The sequence below is a fragment of the Pelobates fuscus genome, chromosome 1 (assembly GCF_036172605.1).
Source record: "Pelobates fuscus isolate aPelFus1 chromosome 1, aPelFus1.pri, whole genome shotgun sequence".
Lineage (NCBI taxonomy): Eukaryota > Metazoa > Chordata > Amphibia > Anura > Pelobatidae > Pelobates > Pelobates fuscus.
The window spans coordinates 32,027,559-32,054,775 of record NC_086317.1 but is presented as its reverse complement, the minus strand read 5'-3'; the positions used below and the strand labels follow the sequence as shown (position 1 = coordinate 32,054,775).

The 27,217-nt window shown below is 38.5% G+C and overlaps 1 protein-coding gene across 1 annotated transcript in view; it reads left to right on the top strand.

Annotated features, from left to right (window-relative positions):
- The window catches only part of TTC3 (tetratricopeptide repeat domain 3), a 100,781-nt gene extending 87,455 nt beyond the window's left edge, over positions 1-13,326 (top strand). Inside the window, exons 32-46 of the mRNA XM_063450279.1 lie at positions 93-248; positions 433-1,123; positions 1,803-1,868; positions 3,742-3,891; positions 4,812-4,951; positions 5,428-5,496; positions 5,883-5,982; positions 6,281-6,384; positions 7,108-7,195; positions 7,712-7,798; positions 8,736-9,064; positions 9,473-9,614; positions 11,203-11,337; positions 11,728-11,820; positions 12,377-13,326. Of these exons, the coding sequence (XP_063306349.1) occupies positions 93-248; positions 433-1,123; positions 1,803-1,868; positions 3,742-3,891; positions 4,812-4,951; positions 5,428-5,496; positions 5,883-5,982; positions 6,281-6,384; positions 7,108-7,195; positions 7,712-7,798; positions 8,736-9,064; positions 9,473-9,614; positions 11,203-11,337; positions 11,728-11,820; positions 12,377-12,484 (2,458 nt within the window). The 3' untranslated portion in view covers positions 12,485-13,326. The remainder of the gene's footprint in view (positions 1-92; positions 249-432; positions 1,124-1,802; positions 1,869-3,741; positions 3,892-4,811; positions 4,952-5,427; positions 5,497-5,882; positions 5,983-6,280; positions 6,385-7,107; positions 7,196-7,711; positions 7,799-8,735; positions 9,065-9,472; positions 9,615-11,202; positions 11,338-11,727; positions 11,821-12,376) is intronic.
- Positions 13,327-27,217: the final 13,891 nt, after the last annotated feature.

Here is a 27,217-nt window from a genome sequence, read left to right as displayed (position 1 = left end):
TTTATTTTATTTTCATCAAAATATCCATCACAGCACGTTATACGATATCAAAATGCCATGACTTCATATGTGGTTTTATTCCTTTTGATCAGAAGCCTGCTGAATCCACATGAACCATTTCTAGTGCCCGACTTTTTGCGTCATCAGATAGAAGAATTTGAGACCATTTACGAACCTGATTTTGGTTTAAGTCGGTTCCACCGGCCGGATATTCAGACGGCAGATGTTGTGCGGGAAACACTCTATGAGTAAGTAACCTCTCCACCTTATTACTCTTCGTGATCTGATTAAAATTAAATGATGATTTAATGCACTATAATACTGGGGGAAACCTTTTATGGGATTGCTAGGTCTTTACCTGATTTTGCAAGCTCACAGCTTGCAAAATCAGGTTACGGGTTGAAAATTATTTATTTCTTCTCTGTTTTCCAGTTATTTTTCTCAGATTTTAGATGAACACGGGCCTTTGGAAGTAGACAACCAGCTATTGGTTGGAGAATATAATGGGTTTCCTGACGACACTCACAGACTGGTGGAAGAATCTGGGGGTCTTAAGAAATTTCTCCTGGAGTCAAACCGTTTTGCTATGGTGGGAGACCTACTTGGGCTACCGATGCAAGCAGCTCTCTTGGAAAGTGATGTTGTTGGACCCACACTGAACCCGACTGCTCAGGAATTTAGTCCTACGGCTAATAAACCTTGTAGTGAAATATTCCATACTAATAACACTTCAACTATACCATATTATCCCTATAGTACTATAGCGATTAATTCACCTACAGCTCTACCCAGCGACCTTTTAACTAATAATGCACCACTGCCCTATTCTTTGCTTGATACAAATCATGGATCTGTGCCTTTAATGACTATGGGAACAACAGTTATTCCTGATCAGAGTATAGGACTGATACCTGCCATGAATGTAGATCTATGTTATATTAATGTGGGTAGTACTGGTTCATATAATTTAAGTAGGCCAGAAACAGTTCAACAGACAAACATCCAGGTGAATCAAGAATCGTCGTATGTTAAACCTTGGAACATCACTGATCTCTCTCCACAAAAGAATAATCTCCAATCTGTTACTCCACGGAATAAGCAGACTGCCATAGTAGCTGTCCAGGTAGTTTATTGATTTCTGTTTGTGTTTTGTGTTGTATCACCACAATTGGTGGCATTTTACAATAGTGAGAAGATTGTTTGTTTTTTATTTGCGGACCTGTCAGTTTTCAAATAAAACCACTACTAGTTAATATAACCTGCAACCATTATTTTGGCATTCATGTATATTTTTAAAGCCCTTCTAGCAGTTTTTTTAAATTCGTTATCTCATGATATATATTTATTTATTTACAAATCTACCTTGTTTTACAGCTAGCACAGTAGGCTCAAAGTACCCTGTCTCCATTCGTAATGCATTACATATATAAAATAAAAAAGTGAACAGAGTCAAAATCATTAAAATTTACATATGTCATTTTTTGTTTTCCAAATTGCAGGATTTTGCTATATTGGTGTCAAGTTATATGTAGTTTATCCCCCAGCTGCACTTCCATTCACCCCTCTCTCGTCCTAGTAGCGCTTATAACATGCGCACACCTTACTTACAAGTTGGGAGTTTGGCTTGCCTGATTTTAAATCATAGTAGCGAGGTCAAGCTGCCAGATTACCTTGCTTACTGATACGTCACAAAATAAGATTGTGTTTTTCATAGTAATGACACTGAGGGTGTGCTGTTGTAGAATTAATGTTTATCGAACCTACAGTGCGTGTGTGTAAGTCTTCTTCTTTTATCCTTGTAGGTAGATATAGAGACGGCTGAGCATGATGTCAATACCGATCCATATCAACCATATGAAACTCAGCAGGTAACAACAAATTTCTAGTCTTTTTTACCTCTGGTCACTGTTAATATTATGTATGTGAATTACTTCTCAAATATCCTCGTTCTGTAATTGTAAAGCACCGCCGAATATGTTGACTCTATATAAATGTTCATAATAAATAGTTACTTTTGTATATCTACCAAATGTCCTAAGTTATACCGGGCAGTCTGATTTTGGGGTCCTGTCTGCAGTCCCACTTCTAGTCTTTGAAAGCGCAGAATGACTGCATCATGATACATGCATTCGCAAAAGGCAAACTGCACTCAGCGCATTCTCCCCAGCAAGTGTTGCCTCAAAAGTGCTCTCGTATGGCCTGCCCCCAGCAGGACTAGCCAGAGCATCCCCCTATATTCTGGGTACCACCATACCCTATGACATCTCTGGCTGATCCATCAATCTTGCCTACCAATGTTGGCAAGTGGGCCTCTTCACTCAATAGACATATCCAGAAACCTAATAAAAGCCAGTTAGTGTATTGTTGGAAAAAAAGAAAACGAGAGAGCTTTATTGGAAGAAGAATAAAATCATTCTGTAAAATCCACCCCCAAGTTATGTTCATGTTGAAACATTCAGAAAGGGGTTAAATATCAACCAACCTACAGAATGTCCACAGATAAGATATGAATACGCACACTCTAGTGTTGTGAAAACGAACTACACACAAATAGGTTGGAGGTAGGATTAAGAAAGGACATGTATAAATATCAAAGCAGTTCTAATATTTTATTCCCAGTCTCCTGCCATCGTTGTCTGTGCTCAGCGACCATTTAAAACTTTTCTGGTATTGATATACCAATAATAACTTTTTCTTTACAAAATGACCAATATGAGAGAAAATTCCGTTTTAATATAGTTAATGATTTAGTGTCTCGTGGTTCTTCCTTATGGCAAATATTGTGTATGTTCATAATTTTATTTGAGACTATTCCCTTGTAATTTTACACTAGTAGAATTTGATTGTTTTAAAAGTGAGTCTGCTATAAAACATCCTTGCATTATAACTTTATCTCCAGAGCCAGTAGTTCCTAGCAACTTTGTTCAGTGTAATAAACACTAAGGAAGCGAAATGCAGCCACTCTTCAATATTACCGGTGATAAAATAAAGGGAAAATATATCACGAAAATGTAAATTGTGAAAATGTGTCAGTCTTTAACCCCTTAAGGACCAAACTTCTGGAATAAAAGGGAATCACCACATGTCATGTGTCCTTAAGGGGTTAAATTCGGTATTTTACATGAATACACAACCAGAACATAACAGAATGGCAGATACTAGTAACACACTTTGCAAAAACCTTAAAAGTAGTCAAAGCATTTGCTAACCGTTTGACTTCCTACCTTGGGACTGCCAGGGTCTGCCGCTGCTGGAAGCACTCTGCCCGAGCTAAGCCTGGCAAAGCTGGCCTGTCATTAGTAAATGGTGTGACTGCGCTATAGTCTTCCTTTAATACTTAACACAATAAGACGTTTAAACATAGATATGAATGATAAACTATTTAGAAAACCACCACATTTAAAGTATTAACGCTGCTTAAATATTCTCAGTCCTCAATGTGTATTATTTTAGTATGGTTTATTTTTGTTTGTTTAATCAACAATTTCTTTTTGCTTTTCATTAGTAAGCCTTTATCTTTTATTTCCGGACGTGCTAATCTAATTGTATTTGTTTTGACATACCATGCTTTATTTCATTTTTTTGTGTTATCTTTTGGGTAAATGTTTTTTTCTCTCTTTTTACATTTGTAAAGCTCAGTAAACATATGTTAAGAAACAAAAGTTTACACAAAACCAACCTTTACTTTCCTGTTTTGGTTTCATTGTGTGATGGTTATAGCTTTGTTATTTTGTTAACTAGGGTGATATTCTGCGCATGGAAAAAGAACTTATAGTAGTCAGAGAGCACATGAAAGAAGCAACAGATAAATATGACCATCTTGACAGTCGCTATCAGGAGGAAATAACTGGATTCAGTAAACAGATCCATGAAGCTATAGAAACAAATAAGGTACTTGAATCCAGAACCATTTAACTGATCGGTCTCTCTGCTGGACAAGGAAAGGGGGTAACGTCCATAACATTTTCAAATCCAACTTGTTTCCTAAAATCAATTATATTCTTTCTTCTGAATTTGTGACCAGAACATCTTTGGGTGATGATTTTGCCCTTGAAGTGTTGGGTGGGTAAATTTGGTTTTGCTTATCTCCGCTACACCACTTACCCCAGTAAGCTTTTCAGTAGTGGTGACTGGGGTGAAGGATTGAATTGTCAATTTCGAAGAAGTCCGTGTTCACCTTTTAAAGAGACACTCCAGGTTGAAGTTACCCTCCTTTTCTAAGGAGAAAGAAAAATAAACAAACAGTAAGACTAATTTACTTCAGAAGTTAGAGCTTTTGCATATCTGCATCCTTTCCCGGAAGATAGAGCGGCCGAGATATTTCAGCCAATTCGTGTCACCTTCTTTTTTCTCAGAGTGCTTGAGGGTACACCATAGTCCTCTTTTTGCAACATGGTGTCTGTTAGCTGTATGGATTTATTCATTTTTATTTATTGTTTTTTTTTTTTTTTTTTTTATTCTTTATTTTTCTGTGCATATTCTTATTACATGCATGCTTGTCATGCCCCAACAGCAATTGACGAGCTAGAAATCTTACCATATATATGAACACATTGAGGACATTTATATAATTCTTGCACATTTTTAAAGGAGTTAATAAACGTTGTTTTGTTTGTTTTATTCCCCCATAAATAAGAAGGATTGGGGCAAAAGACAGAGAAATCCTTCCAAAATAAATTTAGTGTGAAGCATAAGTGATTTTGGCACTTGGAATGACCCTCTGTCAACAGATACTAGCTGAAAATCCATGGCTCTAACATCCACATTGTGTGTCTGTCTAATCCATCAGCTACCATTTGTTTTTGTTTTAGATTGCAAAGAAAGAATTTGAATGGCTCAATCAAGAGTCTGAGATTGAAGCTAAGAAATGGCAGCAGGAGAAAAAAGAAAATCAGGACAAAATCAGAGCGATAAAGAATAATAATAAAGTAGTAACAGAGACAAACGAGAGGCAAGTACTTTTGGGTTTGTGACTTTTAGTGGCAGAAATGGTTTGATCAGCTATTTAAAAATGGCCGTACACGTCTTAAACTACACTGATATGCAACCTATTGTAATAAAGGATCTTATCAAACCCATAAACTTCTAGGGACCTTTAGTACTCTTGTCCTCCATCCACAGATCCCTAAATTCAGTGGTGAAGTCCATTTATCAGATATAAAGATCTTGAAACCTCAGTGACAAAGATACTTACATTTGTTCTGAGATTTTTCACATATGTTATCGTACTCTTTCTTTCTTTTGCCAATGTTTCGTCTCCCTCATGACCTATCACCTTTGGTCCCTCTTCCAAAATTAACCCACCCGTCTCCCTTCTGTACTGTCTCATATTGGAGAAAGTCTGATCAGTTTACTAGTGAAAATAAAGTAACTAGATGTTGTCTAGTTAAGATCACACAACTTTATAACACCTTTATTTATCCACAGATATTCTAGGGAGATTGAGGAGAAGAAGAAACAATATGAAAAATATTTAGATAATTTTCTTCATATATGGTAAGTAGTGTTTGTATACTGAATGGATTTTTTAAAATTATCACGTCAAATTCTAATAGCAAATTTTTTGGTAGACCTCAACAAAAGGTCTACTTGTTATGTTCCCCGGTTCAAGAAGACTTGAAATCTGGCTAAATTGCAGAGAGATTAACATTTATGAATGATCATTATTTATTTTTTTTGATGGTATTATATTACTATATGCATTTTCCTACTCTTAGTTAACGTTTTCTAGTTAAAGAAACATTGTTTAAATTCTGCTTTTTAATGCACGTTTGACAATTATCCCTGACATTATACCTGAAATGTCCCCGCACAGAATATCCCTTCTTATGTCTCTTTCTGCCAAATATCCCCAAAAATGTAAACATTTGTGTTGTTTGCAGTGTCGGGAATTTTGAGAAGGAGAGATCTATGTTGGAGGAACGTATTAAACAACTACAAGAAGAATTAGAGGAAATCCATGCAAGAGCTGTCGCCGCTGAGGTAAATATACACTGATCTCAATGCTGATGGTACCACAGAATGGACAAGCAGTGCATCATGGGACTTGTAGTGAATGTCAGAACCTCACTAACTCTATTTATATAGTTTGTGAAGGCACATTTGGTAGTTTGACAGTTGTCGAGTTTGCAAACTTTGCTACTTCATAGACAAACTACGAGCCCTGGAATTTAAAGTCATAGGAGCCCAATAGGAAGGAATGTGTCAGTTAGCCCCACTGTGGAATGAGACTGCCTCTGATATTCCATCTTTTTCTCAATTTATGGTTTTCATCTTCTAGGTAAATGTGCTGGAAAATAGAAAGCAGAGTGAACTATTAAAGCTAAGGAGCAAGTCGACGAAGGCAGAAAGCCATATGCATCAATTAAAAGCCATGGCCATCAGGTAATGACTGTCACTAAGACCACCTAATAAAATCCACGGCAAACAGGTAATCACTGTCACTAAGACCACCTAATAAAATCCACGGCAATCTGGTAATCACGGTCAATAGGCCCACCTACTAAAATCTACGGCAATCCGGTAATCACTTTCACTAGGACCACCGACTAAAATCTATGGCAATCAGGTAATCACGGTCACCAAGACCACCTACTAAAATCTATGGCAATCAGGTAATCACGGTCACCAAGACCACCTACTAAAATCTATGGCAAACCGGTCATACATTTCACTATGTTACCCTCCTAAGAGCAATGGGCAGGAGGTTATCAATGTCACTTTACCTAGAGCTGAGATCAGTTTGCACACAATAAACAATGTTCTATATGTGATCTATGTACACAGTGACACCACAGAGACTGAATTTACCCATATCAACACACTTTACAAGAATATAACCTGCCTTGAGAGGAGCTATAGACATTTTATGCCCCTGTTTTATTATTATCCATACTATCTATAATCTATATCTGTCCTCTTTAATTGTGTCTTTCAGTCCATTTTTATCATCCCCGTTAGTCATCATTTGCGTCTCTGCCCTCCAGCGCTCTATGGATCTGTGTTCTAGGAATCTGTAGCTAGCGGCTTGCCTGGGTGTTGAAATCACACAGCCTGCCCACAGGATTATCATGTCGCCTATGTAACCACCTGCTCTCTAATTCACAGCCACCAAAACTCTGCAGAAACTCGGAAACAGATGAGCAATCTGGAATCTTTCCTTTCAACAGTCGCACCGGAAACTGAGAACATTACGGTGAGGCAACCTTGGGGGTAAATTGTATTATACTGTAGGTAGACTGCGCATCTCTCACTGTGCCATGTAATATGATGTGCATTATAAGGTCATAGTTTGAATGTCACTCACCCCTCTTGAATCCCTTGTGTGGAAATTACGGGGGGGGAGGGAGGGAGAAGATTAAATACAAAAAACTATTCTGGCACACCTCAGGGAAATCTAGGTGCCCCTTCGCTTCAGTTAAAAATAATTTGAAATATCCATATTTTAAGTATATTTGTATTTTTTTCCTACATATACACATTGTTTTTTTATTTGGAATGCAGTGTTAATTTTGATTTCTTTCAGTAAAGCGGTGTGGAGAGTTGTTTTAACATCCTATTCCAGAACGTTGAGTGTCAGTGTAGCATTATACTTGGACTATGGGCATTGTGCAGGCCTTATATTAGCCTTGGTACCAGACAATTGCAGGCTTGATTAATAGAGAGAGGTTTTATATTTTTCTTTGTTAAATCATCCTTTTTATATTTTTAGTCAAAGTTTGATGAGAAAATCAAGCTGGTGAAAAGTGGTACCAAGCTGTGTAATGTCATAGAAATCCCAGCGAGCAGCATGCAGCCCGTAAGTACATTTCACAGTTGTTAAAAGTTTGCTCACTAACCTCACTGCAAGTAACAGTTTGTCAGCCGTTTACCCCAGTAACTGCTACTAGAGAGTAATCTGGGGCGAGGATTTCTGCAAAAGAATGTATAAAACACCAACCATCCCCAGAAAGGGGTGAGCTACAGGCACATGCCTTTTCTGTACCCGAAATTGGTCGGGAAAGCTCGACGTAAGACCACACGGGCAGCCGCACGGGACTTGGTGGCTGAACTGGAAGAGCTCTACAGCTCCCCCTGGCTACCTGACAACCCTCCACAACACACAGACACCATGGGGCACAGAACCCAGAAAACTCAGGCTGGCCCCAGCAAAGACTCCCAATATATAGGGGAGATGTTACAACGCCCAATGACACCCAAGATGGCGGCCCTGCCAGACACTGGCGTGCAAACAGCAAAAATTTACTGCAACTTCAAAGGAATCTACTTTTCATGTTTTCCAGTCAATTTGTAAAGTGTGCTAGGATTTTAAAAGGTTCTCAGATTGTTCATTCACGATGAAACCTGAATGCATTTGTTTGGCAGACTAACAAAAGCCACTCTGTAACTTTGTTAATGAAATGGCTTGTGAGTTCAGAGATACATAGACTATTTATACCTGCTAAATAATGAAGAGGAAGGAAGGATTATCGGAGATCCTACTGGTACCCACCAGAGTTGTAGGTGCTCAGCAAACGTGAACAAGTCAGAGGTGACATTCTCTCTTTGTTTTAGGTTTTTTTGTATTGTTTTGTTTTTAACTTGTATTTTATACTATATTCACTCCATTATTTATCGGTCTGAATTTGTTCTAGTATTAGCAGGATTTGGTAGGCAGCAAACAGGAAACCAGAGTGAAAGCAGAACAGTTAAGCTGTGTCCAAGTGCAGTGGTCATTACGGATTCTCTCCATGCAGGTCTTACAAAGTCAATCATCGACCCAGGCATCATCAACTCCATCTGCTCATTCTAGTCCTTCACCTCCAGCTTCTCTAAAGTCCCCAAAAAAGAATAAGACCGTAACTAAAATTACCCCATCAAAGGAAGCTATGAAGGTTCCTTCTGTACCTCCTGGCGCTATCAAGCCAAAGGTCCAGAAACCGGCATCAGCAGTGGAAAGAGGGGCATTTGGTAAGGAGAAAAGAGACCAGCTGCCACCTGAAACAAGACATCTGTCCCCTGCTAAACAAACACCATTCGATCGGATCATCGTGGAACTGCAGGAAATATTCCCTCACTACAAAAGGTATGTCCACGTAGTTTCACTTTCTGTAGACTGTTGTTTTTGATTAAATTATTACTTTGTGTGATCAATAACAGTCTGACTTTTGGAGATTTAACTATTAAAGACCTTGACCGTATGCCATGGCAAGCGGTGGTGGCTAAAGTGGCACTCCAAATGTATCTGGACACTATTTCCCATAATGCTCAGTAAGGCTTTTACTGTGCCCAAAAATATTAGCTGTCCCCTCATATTTTAGAGCAATGTCCTGATTTTACATTGCATGGATAAACCCTGTAATTTGGAATTGCATACTTTAAGGGAAGGGACATATTGCTTTCAATCTTCTATTTAATGCCCGTGTTCACAGATCAAGCATTGTTTGAAACCAATAACCACTTATGTCCCTCTGTCATGTGTCTGTTTTGGCAGTGGAGAGCTTGCAGTCTTCATTAAGGAGGTACGTAGCAGGATAGGAGGCACTCTGAGCGGAATGAATAAAGATGAAATCATTGCTAGAGTCACGGAGTACATACTGGACCATCAGGCCAAGTGTGGGAGTTCGACAAATCAGGTAGATTGGAATATATTTGCCATCATATTGCAGCTGTTTCATTTTATTCTTAAGCATAAATATAACTTTTATTAATTTCAAATCCTCTACAACAAGCTGTCCACAACACAGAAAAACGTAAGCACAAAAACAAAGTATATGATCAGATCGTCATCAAATTCCTGTTAGTCAAGACTTCCTACTCTGGAGTGCAATGTGTGTAGTAGCCACAAGAGGGAGACCGTATACTCCTAATGTCCATAAAGATCTCCTGGCAAAATGAAAGGAACACTAACATGTATTACTGACCCTATAGTGCTAATCCCACCATTTGGATGGCTTGCCCCCACTTAACCCCCTTAAAAGGAATTAAAACTCACCTTATTTCCAGTCCCGCATGGGTCCGCCGGCGCTGGCCTTGGTGACTGGCGAAAGCATTGGATTAGCTATAAAATCAGCAAGGGGAAAGGGCAAAATGCTGTTTTGGCCAATTAGCACATCCTCATAGGGATGCATTGAATCAATGCATCTCTATGAGGAAAATTCAGCGTCCCCATGCAGAGCATGGAGATGCTGAATGGCACTGCTGTCTACTGTGCAGCACTGAGCCAGGAAGCCCCTCCAGTGGCCATCTGAGTGGCGGCCACTTGGACGTGTCCCTAGGGGCAATGTGAATACTGCCTTTTCTCTGAAAAGGCAGTGTTTGCATGAAAATACCTGAAGGCAATAATTACACTCACCAGAACAAATACATTAAGCTGTAGTTGTTCTGGTGACTATAGTGCCCCTTTATGTTGATTGCTAGCAAAGAACCTCTTGTCTAGAACTGATCATTTCCCCCATTGCTATGAGATTAACTAAACTGTGTCACACGCTGCTCTCAGAAATGTTGGCAGCATAAAGCCTTCCTCGCACTGCATAGAGAGGGGCTGCTCTCTTAAACCTGACATATCTAGCTCAGCACACCAGAAATCCAAAACAAAAACATTTGATGCACATTTTCCTCAGTGTAGAATTCATGTGGCGTGTTTCTTGAGATCTTAAACCCCTTCTTATTGGAGACTGCAATATGTTAATATACAACGTGGTCTCCACTTTATGTTCAGTATATCCTGAATGAGATAACACAGGAAAACTGTAGCAGCTGAGGAAATACAGGGGGAGCATGACTAAAACTTCAGGGCAAGTGTCACCACCTTCACTGTGCCAAGTTAATCTCTTGTACCCTCTGCAGTTACTGTGCGTGAGGAAGATTATTAACAATATGTAAACAAACATTGGAAACAAAAAATGCCAACAAACCCATTATGTCACTACACTGTGAACTAGAACAAATCCAAAAATTAAAATGAGTTTATTCCCGTCATTTATAAAGCGCCAACATATTCTGCAGCGCTGTACAATCAGGGAAAGTAGACTGTACATTATAAACAAACCAGTACAACAGTATTCGAGGACCTTGTCTGTGAGCTGAGATCTGGCATTTACTTTTTGTTTAAAACTGTATCTCATTCAGAACGCTCACAAGCCAAAAACATGGCCTTTTAACTCGTGCCTCTACTACGTTTCCTGTAATTTACCACTTTACCTCTTGCTTTGTTTTGTACAGGCTGCAACAGTAGGAATTGTTCCTAAACCGGTACAGCCTGGTCCTCAGCCGGCCCCTGCAGCCCAGAGTAAGGCACCTTGGAGAGTAGTGACCAGTTCTTCAAAGAACAAGTTTCAGAAATCGAACAAATGCGAGGTACTGTATATCTTATAACCACAAATACAACACCGTTCTTACTGCATTGCTATCAGTTCTATAGGTTAACTCCTTCTCTCCCAATAACACGCATAAATGGGTGACCAGGGTATGCATCCATGCTTCTCTCCTATCTAGAACTTGGTTAACTAAAACACATTAATAACCTAATTATATAGCGTACAAAATAACATGTTTTTTATTGTTACTGACATAAAAAAGCACTACAAATAAAAGGAGGTGGAAACAAATCTTTGTATGAAAGTGTGGATGCCAAAAGGCTAAAAAAGACATGGTAAAAATGTCTCACTGTTGATGAATACGACTTAGGAAGGAGGTTTTATAAGAGAAAATATGCAGTTTATGTTCAACTTTTTTTTTTCTCTGCAGTTTCCCTCTGATGAACCCTGTATTATTTGTCATGATGAACTCCGACAATACCCTCTGCACATGCTGGACTGTGGACATTGTTTTCACAAACATGTAAGTGTTCTCTATAAACTGTTATTGGTACGCTAATACGTGGAGGCTTGTAATATCATTCTAGCAGGGGATTCGAATAGAATTTAAGCCTTCTACTCCAGAGCCCCCCCCCCCCCCCCCCCCCAAATTAAAGGATACGGGTACAAGTAACTCAAATGCCCATAGTTATCAAGGCTAATCTGGAGAAGAAAACAAAATATATACGATAGTTGTTTTTACATTTGCAATTTATCGAATAGCACTGATTTTGCCATGGCTAGGATGAATAGGCAGAATATCTCTCTTGGCATGGACACAGCAGAGAGTGGGGTGAATTGCATAACATTTCGGAATAGTAAGCATTGCATCTAAACTGGTCCCCAGTATAGATTGCGTACCATGCAGGACGGCCATGTAGCTCCATGACTGTATTTCTGGAACTCATATCAGTGGGCAGGAGACCTTTTTTAGAATACTGGTATCATATGTTATATTTCATATAATATACAGAATTTTAACAATAATCCTCCGTATTGTCTTTCTCTCTCTCTCTCCCCCCCCCCCCCCCCCCCCTTAGTGCATAACAAAATGGCTGCACACACAAAGCACATGCCCGACTTGTCGAGACCACGCTCTGCTGCCTGAAGATTTCCCTGCACTCTCTGGAAGACTGAGAACCGCCTAGTATAATTGCCAAAAAACAGGGCACATAGCTTGCTTTTCCTGTATTCTGGCAATGTATTGTTTTACAAATTTCAGCCTTTTTTTCCAGAGGGAAGAGACAGCATTGCGCCTGTTTGTCATTCACACGGATAAACCTTGTTGTACCAGTTTCAAGCAGCAACATTTGCTGGATGTTTAAATATACATATTGCTTTTATCTTATTCCTGGTTTCCATTTGGCAAACCGCGTATAATTTTCTATCACAATAGTTTTCTGTTTGCTTTTTCCCGTATGATGGGAGCAGCTCATGTAAAATGTACTTTAAGGTTAATTTGTGAATCATTAGGATTACGGCAAACAAACAAATAGTTGGTATTTTACAAAATGCTCTGCAAGGAATGGTACATGGGCTTTTTCTTAAACATCAGCACCCAAGCCATTTTACCTTGCTTTCATTTCATGTCCGTAAAGAGCCAGATGGTTAGAGTTGCCCCAAACAAGTGAGTTTCTTCTCTGTATCCATTGGGGACAGATATAAAGTCATATAACATCGCATCATATAAAATGGTTATATTATTATAAAAATAAATAATAAAAAGTGAAGACAATACTGATTTGCTTCACTTTACCATTAAAAATAAATAAAAGTACTGCTTATTTAAAGGACCTGCTGTAATACTAAGTTACCCGTTGGATTATTGTTAATGGTATTAGGAATGCCAGCTCGCAGTTGGGGAATCTGCATTTCAGTAATATTCAATATCTATCGAGCATTTGTCTACATTTAATGTGCCAATATATCACAGAATATTCAGTGATATAACTATTAGCACCAGATTTATCAAAGTGTCACGGTCTGAAAAGTCATGTAACATTCTAAAAGCTTTCGGTCGCCATAAAAAAAAAAAAACACTTTATTGATGATTACTCCACGATCACTTTTGAGAAAGCGTCACTTTGATAATCTCCTCCACTGTCCCCCAATAACACAAGTGATGTCTGGTTTTAAAACGGGACACTGGTGTGTTTGATTTGCTCTCACTTTATTGATGCTTTGCAGTATTTTTATGTGGTTCCAATCCACATTTCACGGTGTCCCAGACACAATTTGTTTATAATACATCACTTATTCATGTTTTGCTAATTACTGCTTTGGAATTGTACTAATGTTTATTGTTTTATAAGTCTCTTGTTTATTTTCTTTCCTATGGAGTGGTGCTCATATATTTTACAGGAAAATAAAGAAAGCCTAACATTTTTGAATGGAAAAATGTCCACATGGGTTTTGTTTAGTAAGGACCATTTGGTTTATGTTGTTTGCTTCCATTCTGTTACTTTGAAAATATGTTGCTAGTACACAATCACATATATCGGCAGTTTACGTCTGCATACAGGCGATTATAGTCGTGTCTCTTCAATTAAATTTTTGATCATAATGATTCAATCTTAATATAAAATACTTATTCCATCTCCATCTAGCATTGTTTAATATAATCCACCAGTTTATTCACTCAATATAACCCACCAGTTCTTGAGCCATTTCTTCTTTTATCAGTTATGTTTGTAATCATTGTATTTAATTTACCAGATTACCAAATTGTATGCTACTTTTTTTTGTTTGATTCTTTTAAGCCTGGTACAATAAATTTGTTTTTATCTTAAGTGACTTTGTAATTTTATTTGATGTGACGCTGGTACTTCAAATACAGGGAAAGGTGGTTGGTATGTGTCTATTTAAGTCATTTTTGTCTGAGAGAATAAAGTTTTCATTTTGTGTTGTGGAATCACATGACATCTTAACATTATATATGCCTTCTTCCAACTCATGGTGACCAGACTTCCCGGTTTTACAAGGATAGTCTTGGTTTTTGTGGATATGTCTCAGCGTCCCAAGAAATCTCCTTTAATGCATAAATGTCCCTGTTTTTGTCTGTAATGGCCTGGCGGTACCTTCAGGTGGCCATTTAGCCTGCACTGGTGGCGCAGGATCCATTTGACGCAGAGTGCCAGGACTTAGACTACGGTAGAAGGACCATTCGACCAATCTAGTCTACCCAATTTTCTAAACACTTTCATTAGTCAGTGGTCTTACATGTTCCCAACTTGACCCGTTAAGTCTGTAATGAATGCAGCGGTGAGTCTCATCTCCCTGTCCTCCTGCACCTCCAATCCCTTCCCTCTCAATCAGAAGTCTCCTGATCCCACATGAGTCTGGGACATTGAAAGTAATGGAGGCCTTAGAAATACCTGGCTTGCTCCAGAAGATCAGGATGTCTGCTGCCACTGCCCCCAGCTCAAGCCCCACAGTTGACTGCCTGGGATTCCACAAAGGTTCAACTGTTTGTGCCAGCTGCAGTGCTGGGTATCCCTGCATCCACAGCAATCTTCTGAACTGCTAGTTGCCACCTGCATTTATTTTGTTTAGGTTTGTTCTACTGTGCTAATTTTCCTGTTTAATCTCTTCTTCTGTAATTTTTTTTTTTGCACTGCTCAGATACCACATAAAAAGCCCTTTGGGACGCATCCTCTTTTGCAATACACCAGCTGGCCATGGGGGTTGCACTCCTTAATTCCCCACTCACCCATTTTTCTTGACCTTGAGCTACCTCTTAGTATCCAGCACCATGGGTGATTGCCTCTTGCCGAGCTACTATGGTTCACATAGCCCACGCTACCTGTGATGGTAGTCACCATCACTGGGGATGAAAGACAGACACTATGTGTGGGTCCCCAGATTCCTTTTGTATTTTGGCACCCTGTGCCCATTATTGATGCAGGGTATGTTAAATGTATTGCTTGTCTGTGCCTTTCCCCCTTTTTCCTGTCCTATTGTTTCCTCAGCAGGGTGTTGTCCCAGGGACACTGCCAGACTAGTTTAAACTAACTGACCTGTCCCTCCTCAGTCTCCCATCAGCCCTTGCTATTGTCTCACCCCACCTTTCCTTGTACTATAGTGCTTTATTTACCCTATTCTATGTAAATGAGGCTTTTGGGGACTTCTTTAACGATTGAAGACTAAAAGAGAGTCTGATGGCGGTAGGCAGGCTATTCCAAAGGAAGAGAGCTGCCAGCAAGACGTCCTGCAAGCGTCAGTTGGCTGTACAGGTGTGAGCAGTGGGCAGAGCGGAGAGACCGAGAAGGGGCATACCTATGTATCTGTGAAGAGGTGTAAGAGGGGCTAGAATTGTTTGGTGCTTTATAGGTATGGGTTAGCACTTTAATTTAACTCCTAGAGGATACAGGAAGCCAATGTAAAGACTGACAAAGGGGTGAGGTGTGAGAGGACCGACTAGAGGGGAAAAACAATCTAGCAGCAGCATTCATTACAGACTGTAGCGGGGCAATACGGCTTTTGGGAAGACCAATTAGGGTTACAATAACCCTTAGTAGCATCTTACGTTAGAAATATCTTTCTGCCTAATCTTTATAGATCTGACTATCTTCCTCATTGTTTTTTTTTTTGTTTTTTTTATACCAGTATAATTTCTAAATGCAATTGATAACTTCCCCCTTCAATGGCCTTTTAGGTATCTCCTCAACTAGTAAATTATCTAACTCGTCTATTTGTCTTGGGGACCTTTAAATCACAGAGACAGACATGGTGTGGGGGAAGAAAGAGATATAGAGTGGCTGGGGGGACACCAAGTGATATACAGAGGGGCTAATAAAGGAGCAAAAGAGGTAGTCATTGGGGGGGGGGTAAAGAGATACACAGAGGCGTTGAGGACTGGGCAGAAGATACACATGGGCTGGGGAGAAAAAAAAAGAGACAGATGTGCTTGGGGGATGACAAAGAGTAGCTGGGGAAGGGGCAAAAAAGACAGACATGGGCTAGGGGGACCAAGAGATAGAGGTACTGTGGAAGGGGCAAAAGAGACAAATGGACTGGGGGGGACAAAGTGACACAGAGAGCCTGGGAAATGTGCAGAAGAGATAGTCATGGGCTGGGAGGAGAAAGATACACAGAGGGACTGAGGAAGGGGCACAAGAGACAGAGGGACCGGTGTAGTACAACGTGACACAAAGGGGTTGGGGAAGGGGCAAAAGAGACAGTCATGGGCTGGATGGAGACAACCAAAGCTGCTGGGGGACAAGAGAGATGGAGGTTCTGGGGGAGAAAAAGATGCGCAGAGGGGCTAGGGAAGGGGCGAAAGAGACAGACATGGGATGGGGTAGACCCCGAGAGAGGCTGGGGGGGAGGTGAAAGAGACAGATGTGGGTTGGGGTAGACACGCAGAGGGGCTGGGGAACAGGCAAAAGAGACAGATGCTGGGGGGAGAAAAAGATACCCAGAGGGCTGGGTGGGACAAAGTGACACAAAGGTGCTGGGAAATGGGCAAAATAGAGGTGCTTGGGGAAGACAAAGTACAAAATGAAATTTCGATTGACGCAGTCTTATGATGAAAGTAAATTAAATGTTCTCAGTTTGTAATTTATAGTATCAGCTGCCAATATTCTACCATTTCACATCATGATATTTATTTTTTATCGCTAATTGGTGTCCCGTTTTTTATTTCCGAAATATTGTCAACCTGTTCCAACTTTTTCAGGATATGAGGTCTTTGTGGTATAATCTCTGGCGTGGAGTGTGTTAGCACATTCTGCCATGTTCAGTTTTACTCCTTGTTTGTACTTTTTACTTGTGCAATACTTTCTTCACAATTTTTTGAGTCTGTATGATAGATACATCTGTCACATAAACTGAATACAGATGTATCACATTGATGTTTAAAACTAAAAATAGGATCTAGAAAAAAATTTAAACTTCCCCTTTAAACTGTTTACATCTTCTACATCTGCTACATGTTAGTACATCTCCCCTACTTTCAACTGTGCACTAGTTGCAGAGATAAAAAATAACCTTAAAAGAACATGCATCACTTTGAGACAATGGCCTCATTTAAATGCTTTGGATTTGAATGAGACAGTTGATTCACTTATGCTTTTCACACCCACTCTAGGGGTGTCTACATTTCAAAAATATATGGTGTGATGGGGATAAATTACTTTGGCCGGCTTCAAAAATGTCTCAAATAGGACAAGGAGCATAATGACCAGCTGTGAAAATTCCAAGTTGGAAAACTGGAATGCACACCATCCAAATAAGGTCTTTAGCCCCCAGAAAACCCAACACTCCTATACCTGGGGGGTATCACTGTACTCAGGAGATGTTGCTGAACACGTATCGGGATGTTCTTTAGCAGTAACCCTTAAAGTTCTCAGTACATGTATTCTTAAATTGCTATGTGTGTCAAAAAATATATTTTTGTTTTATTTGGCGTAGATTGTTAAAATGGTTGCATGAAAAGAGTCAAAATACCCCAAGTTTAATACTTTAGGTTGTCTTCTTTTAAAAAATATATATATACATGTAAAGGGTCATTGAGGGATTCCTGACAGATATCAGTGTTACAATGTAACTTGCGTTCATTTTGAGAAAAAAAAATGGTTTGGAAATAGCAAAGTGCTACTTGTACTTATAGCCCTATAACTTGCAAAAAAAAAAAAAAAAAGCTTAAGAACATGTTAACATTAGGTATTTCTAAACTCAGGACAACATTTTTAAACTATTTAGCACGGGTGTTTTTTGGCAGTTCTAGATGCGTAACAGATTTTCGGTCAAAGTCTGAAAAAGTTTTATAATTTTTATATAGTAAATTATATGATATGAAAATACTGGTAACTTTAGAAAGACCATTTAATGTATATAGCATGTGTGGGTACCGTAAATGAGTAAGAGGAAAATTACAGCTAAACACAAACACCGCAGAAATGTAAAAAGAGCTCTGGTCCTTAACGGTAAGAAAATTGAAAAGTGGTCTGGTCACTAAGGGGTTAAAACTGCTTGCTGGTTTAAAATAATAAAAATAATTGTCAAGTGATGCATATCCATTTAAAAAGTGGAGCTCATACAAAAACATAGAAAACACTAAAAAAAAAAAAAAAGCCCAGTGTATTTTGACCTTTCACTAACTATATAAAACGATGTATCCTTATAGAACACAGTCAGCAGGACTCATGTGAAAAAACCTTCATGCTTCCAGTTATTAACCATGAAAAGAAAAAAATTAAATGGTGAATACATATTGTGTATTGATGATCATATGTGTTACACTGTCATTCCCTAGAGCTATTATAATATTCCTAATAATAATTCCTTATTATAATAAGCCTAATATTCTGCTTCTGTGACGGTAAAGGCAGTCACAAAACCCAGCATACGGTTCTCCAGGCTGAAGATGCAAAATGTCATTATTGACACACAATGAAATGGATACAAACTCACACATACACAACACAAGCTTCTTAGTAGAAGTCATTAAGCATTTCCTGAGTCCAAATTAGCCAATTTTAATGTAGGATATCTAATATGACATCTATAAGCTTGAGCCTTGGAATCAAGGTAAATTCTTTCATATGTGTGAGTTCAAAGCAGTGTTTACTGCTACTCCAGAGTGGGTTCATCCGTCTTTTTACCTGTTCGAGTCTCACCACCGCCTTGGCACCGCTCATTCCTCTGTCGTGGTTTCGCTGTAAGACCGTCAGAACGTTGATGAAGGATCCCTCAATGTAGTCAGTCCATATAATTACAACGACCTATACTTTTGTAATAAGGGAAAATAGAAAATCTTTTTAAATAGAATTTATTGGTATTTTTTTTTTTTTTTAAATATAAAATACAAAACAAGTAAAACATTCAACCCACAGTACAGTACAATGTATATATGAATAGGGATATAGAAACATATACTCAGTATTACCTTCAAATTGTACAATAAAGACGTTTGTGTAATTTGTCTATTCCCCATCAGATACTTCCATCATATAGTCTTTAGTAAAGAAAATAGTACCGAAATTTCCTTCTACCCCGCACTGTCTCTGAAGCCAGTGCCCCATTCTGTCTTTAGAAACTGTAGACAAATCCCAATGCCCCTTATCATCAGATAAAACGTACACCAATCGGTACAATACATTGTATGTATAATTAAGGGTAGGGGAGCATATACTATCTAATACAACACGTATCCCCCAATATGAGAGATTGAGCAATTTATCTGCTCTCCATACAATTCTTCCCCCGTATAAACTCTGCTGGAAACAAGGGTGTCGGAGTCAAAATCTCCTTCACGTTCTATCCTTCGCGCGTACTGTCACTGAACACATTCATAAACAGACATACAAACAGTAAAGTTGACATTTCATTATTTGTCGGTCATATAATGATTTATTGCCTATCCTGATTCATAATTATTTTCTCATTTTCTGAGGGGTCCTATTAGTCACAGAATAAACTATCGGTTGAATTTTCAAGAACCTTTATCCATTCCTCCCATATCTCAAATAAGCGAGTATTAATATTTAAGTGTAATGCTATACCCCTTTCCATTTTGCATTGGGTTAAAATAGTCGCCTTAATGAGTGGCCAGGAGTCAATTGCAGTTTTCTTCCAATTTCTTGCTATGGCTACCTTAAATGCCATCAGAGCATGTATCAGCAAACATTTCTTATGCGGCAGATTTATATGTAGTAACAAAGCATCTGGAGTCCAGATATGCGTAATATCCAGAAGATCATTAATATGACCCATATATTGATCCCATGCTGCTTTAATTGGAGGGCATTCCCACCATATATGCAGTTCGTTAGCCCCCTCACTGCCGCATCTCCAGCAGCTGGCGGTTTCTTCCTTCGAAAATTTCTGAATCTGTTTTGGGGTCAAGCACCATCGATTTAGAAGCTTATAATGGGCTTCCCTTATATTTAAACAGTGTACCGTTGAGTATACTGTTTGGAGGGCCCTGTTCCATTCCTTTATATTGATTTCTATCGATAGATCTCTTTCCCATTTACATTTTGCTAGAGGCTGAACATATCCTTTTACGCTTTTCATAATCTCAACACATCTGGTTAATAATTTTATGTCCTTCTCTGAGTCTATTAATTCATTTAGTTTAGCTACTGAAGATGACTTTGATATCCTGCTGAGGGAGCTTTGTAAAAAGCTCCTAATCCTAATGAAGTTAAAAGTCTGTGCATTTGAAAGACCATATATTCTCCTAATCTCGGGGAAGGGAAGAATCCTACCGTCTTCTAATATGTCTGCCACTTTTTTGATCCCCTTCTCAATCCATTCTGTTGTATCCAGGTTTTCTATCCAGACCTCTAAGGCTTTAAAGGGCATAGCGGGTAATATTTTGTTTTTGAAATCCAATTGATTTTTAAACTGGATCCAAAATTTTACGAGAGGTTTTGTTATCATGTTATCCGTGATACACCCTATATTTTTATTTAGTTTTTTTTCTCTTGTAGGCCACATTAGATCTACGTTGTTATAAGGAGTAGTAATATCTTCCCCCTCTATTTCAAACCAATTTTGTGAAATTTTATCCTGTCTAATTAGTGGAAGGGTATGCATTAACTGAGCCGCTTGATGATATAGGAAGATATTTGGAAAACCAATACCGCCTTGCTTATATTTCATATACAGAAGATCCTGTCCCAATCTGGGTTTCTTCTGAAGCCATACATAGTCTCTAAAAATCTTATTTATAAGCTTAAGTCGATGGGGGTGCATCTGAATCGGAATCATCCTCAATAGATAAATAAACCTAGGAAAAATATATGCCTTAATGAAATTAACCCGCCCCCACCAGGATAGCTGCATAGAGTTCCAGTGTTTTAACGATTGAGTACATTCTTCAATCAAGGAGATTACGTTAGCCATCATTATATTTTCCGGATTTTTCACTATATTGATCCCAAGATAAACAAATCCCTTTTTTTTTCCCACCTAAAGGCAAAGTGTTCAGATAAATACTGATAATCTGCCTCTTGCATATAGAAGGGCAATACCGACGTTTTTTGAACATTAAGTTTATAATTTGAAAGGCGACTATAATTTTCAATTGCCTGCATAGCGGCTGGTACTGATTTGGTTGGGTTAGTTAGCATAACCAGCGTATCGTCCGCATATTGGCATATCTTAAAATGTTTATCTCTTTTTTTTAGCCCTGTTATTCCAGCATTTTTCCGTATTTCATATGCCAAGGGTTCAGCTGATAAAATGTATAGTAATGGGGATAAAGGGCATCCTTGACGGGTGCCATTCGATACCGAGAACCAATCAGACTTAATCCCCCCTCCCACAATCCTGCTAGATGGCGAGGAGTAACAGGCCAGAATTGCCGGGATAATCCGCCCTGCAAATCCAAAAGCCTTTAGAGTTGATTGCATGAAGTTCCATCCGACTCTGTCGAATGCCTTTTCTCCATCTAAGGCCATCGTTAAAAAGGGGATTTTATTCATATGGATCTTTGTAAATATATTTAATATCTTCCTGATATGATTGGAAGACATCCTACCCGGTATAAACCCTGCCTGGTCTTCCGAGATCAAAGAGGAGATTATACTCCTAATTCTTTTGGCAATAATAGAGGCATACATTTTATAGTCATTATTTAAAAATGCTATTGGTCGATAATTATTAATTTCTTCTGGATTTTTATTGTTTTTTAGAATAGGTAAAATATTTGCCACCAGCATTTCTTTAGGTAGTTTACCTGTATTCATCGCTAAATTATAGCAATCTACCAATCTCTGAATCAGCCTATCCTTATATGTTTTAAAAAAGGAATCTGTAAACCCATCTGGGCCCGGTGCTTTTTTTTTTTTCATAGTGACAATGGCATCATGAACTTCTTGAAATGAAATCTCTGTATTCAATTGTTCTAATTGAGAATCATCTAGTCTAGGGAGATGGATATTTAAAAAATAACTGTCTAACTCCTCCTGAGAGGATGTAACCGGTAAATTATAAAGTTTATAATAGTAATTTCTAAATATTTCTCCAATTTTTTGGGGGTCTAATACTATTTCATTTCCCTGTTTTATTTTTGTAATAAATTTATTTTTTTGTATATTTTTAACTTTTTTAGTAAGGAGTTTATCCGCCTTATTCCCCCTATAGTAATAATTTATTTTCATATACTGGAGATTCTTATTTATTTTAGCTATCAGAATTTCATTTATTTTATTTTCTATTGTCCTAATTTGATTCGAAATTGTTCTTGTCGGTGTCGTAGTGCTTTTTTTATAGCACTCACTTAATTCAATGTATAGGCTGGAGAGGGATTCCTGACGATTTTTCCTATCCTGAGCTTCTAAACTAATAAGGTGTCCCCTTATAACACTTTTGAATGCGCACCACTTTGTGATTGAGGATACTTCGTTATTATCATTATCTAGCCAGTACAAGTCTATCGCCTTTGCAATCTGTTCCTTATTAGATTTAGGGATTAATAGCTTGTCATTTAATTTCCACTCTGGCCTATGCTTTGGGGAGTTTTTCTTTAATTGTATTTTCACCATGTTGTGGTCTGACCATGTCACCGTAATTATATTCGTAGATTTTACATTTTCCATTAAATTCCGATCAGCAAATATAAAGTCTATTCTTGAGTATGAACAATGAGTCTTGCTAAAACATGTGAAATCTTCCTCCATAGGGTGGAGTGTCCTCCAACAATCGAGGAGAGCTTCACTTTGTATTATGTTTCGGATTTTTTTTGCCAGATTTGAAGCATTCCTCGATGGAGTTTTGGACTTTTCAGACTTTCTATCTATGTAGGGATCCATTACTAAATTAAAATCTCCCATAACTAAAGTTTGTCCTTGTTTGAATTTATTTAATTGCGTAAAAAATTTATATAGAAACTGAATCTGCAAAGTATTCGGGGCATATATATTAGCAATTGTATAAAGTTTATCCTCTATTGTGCAGACTAAGATAATCCATCTGCCCAGCGCATCGGTTTTTAAATATTTAATCACAACATTTACTGTCGCTGAAAAAAAAATGGCTACTCCCCTCTTTTTTTATCTTTAAGAGAAGAGCATACTGAGCTGGGGAAGTCTTTCGAGCTAAATTTCCCTTCATCTGCTCTGCGCCAATGGGTCTCTTGAATGCCTATAATTTGCACCTTTTCCCTTTTAGTATGATCAAATAGGAGCCTTCTTTTCTGCGGGGAATTCAAACCTTGCGCATTGATTGAAACAATATTTAACATGTGAATGTTATCCTACTTTCCTCCTACTCTCTCTTTCTTCCCTCCTCTCCTTCTCTTTCTCTTTCCTTTCTCTCTTACTCAAGGTTACATTCTCTTCAGGATAGGCAACTTTCTTTACTATTTTATATAGTTGAATTTTATCTTTGATCGTCAACTTAAACCATTCAAAAAACCACACAACATTTACATTGACAAACACATTTACAAAAAAACATCCCTTCAAGGAAGTATGGATGGTCCTGCGATAAACCCTCTTTCGCATAACCTCCAATTAGATCCAATACAGGCTCAATTTAGTGATACTGAACTGCCCCTCTTAGAGAGCATTAGAGCCAGATATTTCAATTAGGCCCCAAGATAATACACTTTCCTAGATGCCAAAAAAAAAAAAATTATATATATTTCTTTATGCCTGTCTCTATCCTCTGCCTTCCCCCTCCCCCCCATTTTTCTTCTCCTCATGTCTCTATGTCGTCATACCATTCCTTCTAGTACTTTAATCTCTGGTTAGCATATATTATTATAGAATTCATAGTGACCCTTAGTGCCTGAACCACCCCTTTCAAAAATGTATATATCATATCCAACTGTGTCTTTCTATCCTTAAATAGTGCTGATGATTTACATTCAATTTTCAGTATGTCTTTTGTAGCCTTAAATTCTTCTAATTGTGCCTTGAAATTCTCAGACTATATCTATAAGTGTGAATAGCAATACTCACATTTCTCATTTTTAAATTTAATTATTCATTCCCCATACTTTTGTGATTTATTAGGTCAAGGGCAATTTTAGCCCCCAAGCTTCATCCCACACTCTGGCTAATTTAAATTTGATATAAAAAAAGCTAGTGATTGTGTGTTCATTAGAATTTTAAGTGGTCCAACTTTGTGTGCCGTAATCATTTTCAAGTGAAAAACAATAAAAAAAAAAAAAAAAAAAAAAAAGCATTCATTCTTAAATTTCAATTATTTGTGTGACTTCAATTAACTTATGTCTATACTATAGTGAATCCCTCTAATTGCATTACTCTTAATACACAGTATCATTTTGCGGTCTATGTAAACAGGTTTTAGGAGAGTCCCTGGAAGTGGGGTCAGTCTCATGGCCTCCGGCGTAAGCAATAATTATTCAATGATTTTAACCCTTTATCGTTAATAGGATATCCCTTCCTTTTCTTTGCTTTTTCTGCCTTTTGGGCCGGTTATAGATAGTAGAGGGGAGGCAGGGGTGACAGAGAAAAAAAAAAAAAAAAAGTCTTTCTATTTATTTTACAGCTTCTCTCCTGCGACATTTATCCTCATCTGCTGGTTTGTCCAATTCAAAATGCTGCTCTCTGAACCATTTCGAAATTGCTGTAACCTCCGAAAAAGAATATGTCCTTGCGTCGTGTGAAACGATGATTTTACAGGGATGTCCCCAAGCATATCTAATATTCTTCTGGCGTAGAGTCTTTGTATAAATTGCAAATGGTTTTCTTTTAATCCTAGTATGGTAGGAGATATCGGGAAAAATCATAATTTCACTATATGGATCCTTCAGCCTAATAAGTCTTGATGCTTTTAAGACTTGTTCTTTCGTTTTATATGACGAGCAGCAGATCATTACATCTCTTGGTTCGCTTTGGGACACAAAGTCTGGTTTCCTAACGCGGTGGCTTCTTTCCAAACAGTTTGCTGGATCTGATGTTTGTATGCCCAATTGGGAAAAAATCTCCATTATATAGTCTTGCAGTTTATCACTGTTAATGGATTCTGGGATTCCCCTAATTCTAAGATTGTTGCGTCGAGAGCGATCTTCCAGATCTGCAATTTTAAGTTCCAACTCCTCTATTTTTTTATTTGTCTTTCCAAGAGTGTCTTCTATTGAAGCTTGCTGAAATTCTATCGATTCTATTTTTTCTTCATTCTGCTTAAGTTTTTTTCCCATCTGTGATAGCTCCATTTTGAATTCCATAAAGCCTTCATGGATCTCTTTTTTTATTTTTTCTGACTGACGCTCAAAGCAGGACTCTAGATGCATAATTATTTCGTCCGAACTATATTCTTTTGAGCCTGGATTTGTAAATATCCTTTTTGGAGATAGGTTGTCTACTTCTTTAAATGATTGGGATGAGGAGTCTGATAGATTTTGTTGTTCTATTTCTTGTTTCTGTGTTTGCACCGAAACTGTGGAGGAAAGCCTTCTTTCTGTCTTACTTTCTAACTTCTTCTCTCTTTCTCTCTTCATCTGCTGTTTATTCTCTTGCCCTTTCCTGGACGCCATTTCAGACCGGAGAAGAGGAAGAAAAAAAAAAAAAAAAACACACCAGGTTCAGACGGACCTTTTGATGTTAAATCACTTTTTGAAGCCTTTGTGCTGGGTTCTAGTCATAAATCAATATTTAATTGTTTCAGATTGGCAGATTTTAGAATCCTATACTTGTTTCACTTTTCTTGTTAAAACTTTTTTTTTAATTTTTTTGCCTCTCTGATTTATCTGTTTTTCCAGTTTTTCTCTTTTGCTTCAGCAGAATTGCTCGGTCTTCCTATATTGCTGTTAACTTAAACTCCGCTGCCCGCAGAGAGATGCTCCTCCTCTTTTTTTTCCCTTTCTCTTATCTGTATATATACATATTTTTCCCCTCCTTTTTCCTCTTCTCTCCCTTTATCTCTTTTGTTTATAGATCTTGATTTTTCAGGGTTATATAGATAAGTATTATAATATTAATAGGAGATTAAGAGATTTATAGGAGGAGATTTATAGGAGGTTTAAAGGAAATTCTCCCTTGTTTATAGGGGATTCTCCCCTGAAGTTGCTCAAAGTTACTTAGTGAGGCTATTTCCCCATTACACCGGAGCTCTCTGGGTTCTCCCCCCGCCAAGCTGCACTTACGTTTCTTCTCGGGGTATATTGAGCGAAGCCCAAACAGAAATCGCTCCACTTATCCTCCCGGCAGCCGTTTTCCACTCACTCTCTGTTAAGCAATCTGCCTCCGTCCCTCAGCCAGCGGTGTCTCACGGTGTCTCGCTTCAGGTGGGTCTTTACCGAGTGAGCACTCTTACGGACACAGTCTTGCGGGCAGCACAGTCTTGCGGGCAGCACAGTCTTGTGGGCAGCTCTGCAACCCTCCTCTAGCTTCTTCCCAGTCCTCTCCAGCTTCTGACTCTCGGTCAGCACTCTCGGTCCTCTCCTGCTTTGCGGCTGCAACTTGGCTTATTGCCGTCCGTCCGTCTGGGGCGTCCTGCGGCTCATCTCCCTAGGGCGCCAGCATCTCCGCGAGCGAGGACGTACGCTCCCATGCGTTCACGTCCTACGTCATCGCTCCTCCCCCCAAAAAACTGTGTTACACTGTCATTCCCTAGAGCTATTATAATATTCCTAATAATAATTCCTTATTATAATAAGCCTAATATTCTGCTTCTGTGACGGTAAAGGCAGTCACAAAACCCAGCATACGGTTCTCCAGGCTGAAGATGCAAAATGTCATTATTGACACACAATGAAATGGATACAAACTCACACATACACAACACAAGCTTCTTAGTAGAAGTCATTAAGCATTTCCTGAGTCCAAATTAGCCAATTTTAATGTAGGATATCTAATATGACATCTATAAGCTTGAGCCTTGGAATCAAGGTAAATTCTTTCATATGTGTGAGTTCAAAGCAGTGTTTACTGCTACTCCAGAGTGGGTTCATCCGTCTTTTT